The following is a 10,131-nucleotide window of genomic DNA, read 5'->3' on the forward strand; positions in this document are numbered from 1 at the left end:
TTTAACCTCAATTCCAAGATACTCAAGAGGTGAAATGACCTGTTGAATGATTGATTAATGATTAATTGGTAAATGGCCATTTTCTCAAAAACCTTAATTTTTCTTGCATCAAGGACGTTATCTGTCTTTCCATGACATAAAGGGCAACATTTTTCATAATTTGCTGAATTAAATACCCCCACCATTTAACTTTGACATTATTTTGTCAGCAATATTAATTTGTTTCTTCAATTGGTTTTCTCACATTAAACTTTGATATATTTATGAAATATAACAAAACAGGTTGCTGAATAAAAAAATAAAAACTGAAAAGAATAAAACATGAAAAACATAATCCCCCATGAACAGAGCAATATGCATTCAGAAGTAACGACAGCCCTTGACAAAATGTAATGTTTCAATTGTTGGCTGTGTGGTTTATGACTTTATATTTTTGTGTTTTTATTATTTAATGCATTTGAAATGCCTTTTTACAGAATGGTGTAATACAAATAAAATTTGATGGATTGTTTGATTGAAATACTGTCTGTGGCTGCTCTTGAAGGAAAGTTGAATCTTTGCTTCATGAACAGCCCTCAAAATCAACCGTACTTATTGGCATAATGGGTTTTTTTCCCCCTTCATGTTACAATTTTTCTGTTATACTCCCCTGTCCTCTGCTTTTCTGTCATCACATTCTCAACTTCATAGCAAATCAGTACATTTTGAATGAGAAGTTGGCGCTGCTTCGTTATGCAGATCAGCTGAATTAGCACTATTAAGGTGAAACCTAAGGAACCGTTTAAGTGTTTGTATTTCAAAAGGAGCCACAGAAAGTGCACTTTGCATCTCAGACCGGACTCTTTTTAGCCTGTTTCTCTTTCCTGTCCTGGTATGACTGCGCCATTGTTATTTCTATGGACCACTTGCATAGTACATCTGGAAATTTTGAGAATGTGCACAACGCTGGGAGGAAAAAAGACAATTCTTTTTCATGCCATCTCAAGCTGCAATGCTGTTGTAAAACAATTCAGTTAACTAAATCAAGTTAAGATATATACTTATGGAGATGTAATGAATTTAGTGCTATTCGAATAGTGAAAAATAATGCAGAAAAATGGTTGAAGAACAACTCAAAACCACTTGTTTCTTGTTCTCCGTGTCAACTGTGCTACACACAGACTCGTTGCCATAGCAACTGACAATCACAGAGAATGTGTGCGCATCTTGACTTGCAGCAAGGGCCAGTGTTGTGACAATCTGTGCTGCCTCATCAGATTTCCAACCATAGCACATCTAGATAGCTATGTCTATTGGTCTGTGCTACCCTTAGAAAATCGCTACTGTCATGTTTACATACAAAAGACCTTAGCAGTTAGTGTCAGTTTTAAATATAATAATCAAATTGTTCTTTAAGTGGTGTGTTTTAAGTGGCACTCAGCAGATATAAGTAGCATTTGAGAAAAATATGTGAATGACAAAAACTTTTCTAAAAGCACTTGAATCCCTGTTTAAAAATACCTGTTCATGTAAATGCACTAAAACCCTTCATGAGAATAGTGTGCCTAGTTTTAATATGTAAAGCTAGTACATTTAGATGCACTATAACCCCAATTACCCCCAAATGTGTATTTTAGAATTCCACCTTTATAAAATACACAATAGCATGTGTATTTTATGCACATGATGATACCAACATTCCATCAAAATATCCTACCTGGTAGGTGGGTAGCACATTTTGCTACACCAGATTCCTTCATTTGAATGTTGTTACAAAATATAGAGGTAGCACATGTTGATGCACTAAAACTCCTTCATCAGAACATCCTAGTACCAGGTAAATCGGTAGAGGATCTTGATTCACCAAAGCCTTCATAAGTATATTCTACCTGTTTCACATTAGTAGACAGCACATGTTTATCTACTAAATTCACTGATCAGAAAATCCTACCTCTATGTACATGGTGATGCGCTAAATTATTAAATCGGAATATCTTACCTGTTACCCATAACATTTTGTGTGGGTAGCGCATATTGGTGTATTAAGGCATAGCATCAGAATATCCTACCGTTTTAAAAATGTTTAAAATACAAAGGTAGCGCATAGTCATTACACTGTAATATATTTCTAACTGTAAGTGTTTGTAAGAATGAAACAAGTAAAAGAAAAAAAAGTATGTTACAGGAAAACTACTCTATGTACCTTTACCAAAAGGTTTCTCAAGTAAATGTAACCAGTACAACTCACTTTTGAACAAAGATAACAATACTAGTAACCTATTTTTGTTAACAAGCTTAATGTGATATATTGCCATTGGCTAGACATCATTTGTCTAAAATGTACTGCATTCAAAATCATTACTCAACTCACTCGGTTAGCTTGGGAGGAAAAACTGTGCAAAGTTCTTTTCTTTTTGCTGGTTTGCTTCCATGATTCTAAAACACACCTGCACAGCAGCATCATGTCTCCACCAGCATGTATCCATTGCTGCCGCACAAATGTAAAACTGGCATCTTAGTGCTCATGTTGTTTTTAAACGCAGGTTGGAAAAACGCGTCTTGACATGTTAACAATGGAATTACCAGTTGTAAAAGCTGAAAAAAGTGTGGGAGATAGAGGGCACAGATATGGGAAGTGTGGGAGCCCCTACTATATCAAATTAAGATAGGAATAATGGAAAATTGGCCACTCTGAGGTAAAAATGAAAAAAAAACAAAAAAAATAGCTTCCAGTCCAGGGCGAGCATGACTGATTCTGTGGGCGGGCAAAGGCCTCTACCCATGCCACCTGGCCAGTCCAGTTATTTAAATGAGGTGTGGCAGCAAGGAGACACCTTAAACATGCAGGATAGAGGGGCTTGAGGACTAGGATTGGGGACCACTGGCCTAAAGTTTTGATCTGCATTTCTTTAGGATGCAGGTCAATGCTCTCAGAGCCTAGTTAAAGCTAAAATCTGTATCTTTAATTTTTCTGTTGATATGTAGGAACCATTTTTGCTTAAATTTCTGCTCTTTTTAGGAGATTTGAATGTTTTCAGTTATATTGGTAACATGACAGTGGAGGGATGTGAATATGTTTTAATGATGCTACTGTAAGATCTGCCAGAAAATACCAGTGACTGTTCTTGAGAAGAGAGAAACTAGAGTTTGTTGTTTTGTTCAAATATCAATGTGTAAGTTTTTTCTTCTTTTATTAAAGAAGACACCCATGGTTTTTGTCTCATAAATTGGCATTAAATTCCTTTCCCCTATCTGTAAATAGGGCCCAGCAATCATGATGGCTTACCTGCTGATCTCAGGCCTGTTCCTGACCAGACTGAGGAGGCCCATAGGGAAGATGACAGTGACTGAGCAGCGCTATGAGGGAGAGTACCGCTATGTGAACTCACGCCTTATCACTAACAGGTGAGCACACCTACTGGAATCCGATCAACGTGTGAAAACTGCACAAGAAATGTATGGGTAAATTACACTTAATCTCCATTGATGTTTCCTATTTAGTGAGGAGATTGCCTTCTACAATGGAAACTTGAGGGAAAAGCAGACAATTCATTCAACATTCAAGAAACTTGTAAGTGATATCTTAACAATTCAGTTCAGTGTATTTATAGAGTTTCCATTCGCAACACGTCACCTCAAGGCAATTTACAAGACAAACAGATCCAATTTATGCTCTTGAGTAATAATCTGATCAATCCAAAAACAGATTCAGTTACATACATTATTATTTAATCTTAGTAATAATGACATGCATTCAAATTCTGTTTCAATACCCAAAAAGGGTTGGTCTTCTAATGATTAAAAACATTACAAGACCAAATCTTAGCATTGAGATAGGAACGACTTCTTTAGCATTTTAAAACTTTCAGCAGAGGCAGAACCCTGCTCAGTGTGAAGAGCCACCTGCCAGGACTGACTGGGAGTTTGAGAAATTAGAACAGACACACAAAAAGCACAGCAGCACTGACCCTGGAGTATTTTCTATGTTAAAAGTTAATGGCAGTAGTATTTGCTTCATCTAGGAGAGAAAGACAGTTAAGCAGTTAAGATCTGAGCATATAATAATATTATTTACATTCTGATCCCAGTAGCTGTACCTCATTATTATTCAGTCCATTGAAAATAATATTTGTATTAAAAGAAAAAAAATGTAATGATCTAATGTAATAATTGAATAGTTATAATGTTATATATCAGCTACAGTGGCATTGCAATGTTCCTTTGTATACACAGCAGCTGTCTGTACATATATATGTTAGATAACAAGAAATGACAAAGTGGATTTATATCAGCAATTCCAGTAAAATTGCTGGAAGTGCAATTTTGTTATATAACAAATTTGTTACATAATGAGTATATATTATGTACAAGTTATAATATATAACTTCTATATATATTGTATATTCATTCGTTACACAGACTGATATGTTTCAAATAATGTTTAATGTTGATGAAAACTAATGAAAACCCCAAGTTCAGTATCAGAAAATTAGAATATTACTTAAGACCAATACAAAAAAAAGGATTTTTAGAAATGTTGGCCAACTGAAAAGTATGAGCATGTACAGCACTCAGTACTTAGTTGGGGCTCCTTTTGCCCAGTATACTTCATTCTAAAACGCAATACCTATTCTACTTAAATTAGGTTTGTGTGTTTTACTTAAGTCTCACTAAACTGTTTATTCAACTCAAGTAATGTCAGTAATGTACATGTTTGGCCTGAGAAAGTTACCAGACTAAGTTATTTTTAGTAAAATGGATTTGAATATTTTTGTTACTGGAGCAAATGCTTCAGCTCAGTAGTGTGCATGCTGAGTTGAAGGGAAGTGCGGGAAGCTTCTAGAACGTTTGTGGACTTAAACATTGGAAGAAGCAGATCTTCTCTAACGGTGAGTTATTTGTCTTCAGTATATTTTCATGTGTTATGTATGCCTTTACTACTCGCATATATGGCTACAGGTTGATTTTTCTTATAAAAGATGATGCATCAAACTCTTTGCAGGCTAATATGCTAATGTTAGCATGGGCTCATGGGTCCAACATTAACTAAAACTGCCATGCCTTTTACTTAAGAGTCTTTAATGTTTTTGTCCATGATAAGAGATCTGACTAATAATTACCTGCCTTTCAACTGCATCCCTTCAGCATGTTTTTAAGTATAAACTCAGCCTGCTAATGTTCATTTAGAATTAATTTCCCTCAGCCATGTGGAGATGGAGGTCCGGAAGTGGATTTCTCCGGTTCAAAACAAAGCAAAATTGATCACAATTAGTACGCTAATGCCTTAAATAGGCCGAAACAGACAAGGCATCTCGAAAAAATACATGTATATTTAGGATATGATCGGTATTTATGATTTATGCTGGGTGAGTAGTGAGTTGTGCTACTTTCAGTAATTAATCTATTATAACGATGTTATCACTAACAAAATATTAACCCATGTTATTTCTACGAGCTTGGATCTCCTGGTAAATGACTTATTTAGCTTCTATAAACCCAAATTCATGCTGGAGTTGTATGTTAATGTTGAGTTGTTGTGGGACGCTGGTTTCAGGTCCAATGTAGATCAACCATTCACTCCGATCTACAGAAAGCCTGTGTTTGTGACTGGCCACAAATATAGTTCGTGGCCAGACACGAAGCATGTGGGGGAATAGTCACAGCTCACTGTGACTGCATGGCTGGGTAAATTATATTTAATTTATTTAGCCGCCTTCTTCTTCATCTTCTTCTTCTTCTTCTTCTAGCATGAAAGTCCCATTGAATAAACATTATATTTTCTGTCTGTGACTCGGCACTGAGCTAACTGCTAACAACATTAACACTCTGGGGACTACCAAGTTAGGGCGTAAAAATAATATATCTTACCTTTAGGCCTGTCACGATAACAAATTTTGCTGGACGATTAATTGTCTAAAAAATTATTGTGATAAACGATAATATTGTTTGAAGACCTTTTGACACTGATTTAATGGAAATGACTAATAATTCATGCGATTTCCTGCCATAGATAGATGCACTTTATTTTCAAAAGAACACATAACACTGGAACTGATAAACTAATTAATTGATTTATCGTTTATTGCAACAGGCCTACTTACCTTACATATGAATGCTTGTCTTTCTAAATAACTGTCCAATAAAATATCTGAAAATACAATTAAAATGATGTGATCGTTACCTGTTAGAAAGTGGTCGCTGCAAACTCTGGCATTGTTAGGTGTTTTCACACTGCCTATTTTTAGCTGTAGATTGTCGATCCACTTTCTTCCTCTTTTTTCAGTTAATTTTTTAAAATTAACTCCCTTGTGACCAAATATCTTCAAAACATGAAAATAACGTTTATCTTTCTCTCTATTAGAACGGTTTGGACAACCGTAAAGGACACAGATTTTAGGCATTTTGATGCTGGATCAACAAAAGAAATGGGCTGGATTTACTTCCTGCCCTCCATTTGCATTGGGTGACATCGGTGCTACATCATCTGAAACCCAGCAATATGTGCCCTCTGTCCACAGCACAACTGATTAATCATTACAATGGTTTAATCAGTTGATAATGTATAGTAATGTGTTTTTCCGAGGCACCTTTCAATGCAACATTACTGCTAAGATGCTCGCACCAGCGGGTTTGCTACGGAGACATGTTGCTGTGCAGACTTGTGTTAGAATCATGGCACATAACCATTAAAAGGCAAAAACCTTTACACAGTTTTTTTTCTAAACAAACCGAGTAAGTAGAGTAATGCTGTTGGATGCAGACAATGTTAGTTACTTAATGACAACATGCCACGTTAAGCTAGTTAAGAATAGGCTACTAATTTGTGTTGATGGTATTTGGGTGACTAAACACAACTAAACACAGTTAGTTGTTGAAATAATGATTGAGCATCAGTCTATGGCATTAATATAATACTCAGCTGATAGCAGGTTGAGAAATTGCCATTGTTCCTTAAACTATACAACCATCAAAATTATAATCAGTCGGTCAGACAACAAATAAAGTGTTACCTTATTTTATGCCACTTATTGTGACCAAATGTGATTCAGTTTCTTCAGAATAAGCTTGTGCTTACTTTTATTGTTCTCCCTACTTCTAGACCAATGATGTTGCCATGAGGACGGCTACACTGGGATGTCTTTGTTTCCCTCGAGGAAAGAGTTCTACAATGTATCTTGTATGCATTGCTATTCTGTTTGTCATGGGTTGTACACAAGAAAATCAAAACTTTCTCCGCATTCTGTTTTTTTTTTATTTGTACTTTTCTTATCCACGGGCTTCAGATGTCATGGCAGACTTTATCCAGGTTCCTGTGGGGTTATTGACTGTTATGTTATGCTAAGTACATTATTTTGTTAAAATAAAACATTGAATCTTGTGAACTTAAAATCTTTTTTGTGATTACTTAATTTATTTAAGGCAATCGGTTTCCTAGATTCTGCTAAGTAAACTGTACAGTTAATGTAAGTTTATGAGGCCAAAACCTACAAACTCTCTTGCACGTACTATCAAACTCTGACAGAGTTTGATTGCAACGGAAGTTATCTTAAAATTTCAGTTTCTGATTGGACCCCTGGCAGGCTTTTCAAAATAAAAGCGGACCTCCGGTTTATGTTTGATTCATGTTTCTCTCCTGCGGCTTTAAAAATGTCAAACTTTGTGTTTTACATTGTGTTTGTGTTTTTTTACTTTATTATTGACTAACAGCAACAGGAGATGGATGCAAGATCATTTCATGGACAAAGGGTGCATGGTTCATAAGCTGGGGTCATTCCCAATGAAAACATGAGGATCCATTGTAAAACCATTATTTCATTGTTTGTTTATCCTCAAAACTGACTTCAGTCCCAAAGGGTGAAGAGCTGGTCATCAATGAACAAATGGCCCCATTCCAAGGCAGGCAAAGACTGAAGCAATACCTGCTAAACCCAAATATACGGGTCTGGAGGGAACTTCATATGGCTGGTGCAGATGGTGTTCCTTACAACTTGAAAATCTACACAGGGCCAAATCTACCAGATATGGGAGATGGTGGAAATGTTGTCCTTTGCTTGACTCAGATTCTACCAAAAAATCAGAACTACAAACTCTTATAAAAAAGAACCTGCAGCCCTAAGTCCTGTCACTGATGTGAATCTGGTCACTACAACCCATAGATAATCAGATAAACAGATGGTGATTCCCAGGTACGCCAATAATTAAGTGCTAAAAATGTGATGCACACTTTTTTTTCACATCAGCAAGCAATTCCTTCCTGATGTTTAACATATAATAGGGAAAAAGACTAATTTCAACATCCTTAGTGATTCTAACTCTGCCAAACACACAAATGCTCGTTTTAGTAATTTGCACAAATGTACCAATCATTAATGAAAGTTAGTTGTTTATTTTATATTTGGTGAGTTGGAACCATGTCTGATTTATTTTTGTCAAAAAAAGTTTTTTTATGAATATAGTTTTTGTTTGATTTGTATTTCATTTCTCATAATCACTGTAGGAAACTTGGTGTTTTAGACCCCTTGTAGCTCAATGTTGCCCTGGAGCAACAAACCCAAATCCAGTTCCGGGAGGTGTCAGGGTCCGATTTTATGATTGATATGTAATTAGGGACCAACAAGCTCCCAAAGAATGCAGGAAAATACATTATGCATCTAAAAAAAAAATAATAATATTGTGTGGGCAAAAAATCCTGTAAAGCACATATTTGCAACCTCAGTTAAAATTGGTCTTATAGGTGTCCCTGTGTCATCCTGAAGTCAGAAAAGTACCTGGTAAGGTATTGTTTATGTAATCTGAAAGATTTGTTAAATGTCAAATGTCAGCAATTTTGATTGAGGTAGCACATATGTGGTTTNAAGAGTTCTACAATGTATCTTGTATGCATTGCTATTCTGTTTGTCATGGGTTGTACACAAGAAAATCAAAACTTTCTCCGCATTCTGTTTTTTTTAATTTGTACTTTTCTTATTATCCACAGGCTTCAGATGCCATGGCAGACTTTATCCAGGTTCCTGTGGGGTTATTGACTGTTATGTTATGCTAAGTACATTATTTTGTTAAAATAAAACATTGAATCTTATGAACTTAAAATCTTTTTTGTGATTACTTAATTTATTTAAGGCAATCGGTTTCCTAGATTCTGCTAAGTAAACTGTACTGTTAATGTAAGTTGGACTAACTTGATGTAGTTGAGTTAAGAAGAGGATAATTTACTTGCTATTTCTAAGTTGAATCAACTTTACTAAACTAAGTTAATTTAACTTGACACAATTAAGTTTATACAACAAAGTCCTAAGTACACTGTACAAATATATGTAAACAAAACATAAGAATAGTAGTTCAACTTACTTATACTGAACAAAAATATAAGCACCACATTTACAGTTGACAACTGTAAATGAGCATTTGCTGACATTTTATTGTACAAAAGTTATATTTTTTCTTGATTTGTGTATAATTTTTAATCCAACTTGCTGTCAGTGAGCATTACTCAGTGAGTTGTTTTTTTTTACTCAGTGCATGGGTGGGGCATGTCTAGTGGGTCATCAGACAAAATGACCAACAACTGGACAATCCTTGTACTGGGGACAAGAAAAGGCCAGCCCAAAATGTCACATTTTGTCACAAGTCATAATGCCTCAGATATTGCAACTTATGTTGGAGCATGTTATTGACACGCTCCTATAGTAGCGTGTCAATGGCAGCCACTGGTGGTTTATATAAAGGGCCATTTAGGACAAAAACTATATTTTGCCTCACACACATGACTAAAGTATGGAAGCCCATTTCCGCCATGAAAGAAAAAATAAAAGACCAACAGGAAGTCATAATTTCGACTTTCAAAGTCATACTTTGAAAGTCAGAATTATGACTTCCTGTTGGTATTTTATTTTTTCTGTCATGGCGGAAATGGGCTTCCATACTAAAGACTCATACACGCACACAAAATACGAAAATTGCACATATACATTCTTAAAATATCACACACATACACACAAAGCATACAGACATACTATTCTGAATGATAACTCGAAAATATATGTGCGCGTGTGTGTGTGTGTGTGTGTGTGTGAACTAACAGTAGGCTGAATGAATGAATGAATGAATGAATGAATGAATGAATGAATGAATGAATGAATGGGGATGAGACTT

General features: G+C 35.5%; 1 protein-coding gene across 1 annotated transcript in view; it reads left to right on the plus strand.

Annotated features, from left to right (window-relative positions):
- Positions 1-10,131, plus strand: part of abcd3a (ATP-binding cassette, sub-family D (ALD), member 3a) — a 40,563-nt gene that overhangs the window by 12,455 nt on the left and 17,977 nt on the right. The window contains exons 9-10 of the mRNA XM_007576548.2: positions 3,242-3,384; positions 3,481-3,550. Coding sequence (XP_007576610.1) covers positions 3,242-3,384; positions 3,481-3,550 — 213 coding nt within the window. The remainder of the gene's footprint in view (positions 1-3,241; positions 3,385-3,480; positions 3,551-10,131) is intronic.

Source organism: Poecilia formosa, unplaced genomic scaffold (assembly GCF_000485575.1).
Source record: "Poecilia formosa unplaced genomic scaffold, Poecilia_formosa-5.1.2 Scaffold410, whole genome shotgun sequence".
In the NCBI taxonomy this organism is placed as follows: domain Eukaryota; kingdom Metazoa; phylum Chordata; class Actinopteri; order Cyprinodontiformes; family Poeciliidae; genus Poecilia; species Poecilia formosa.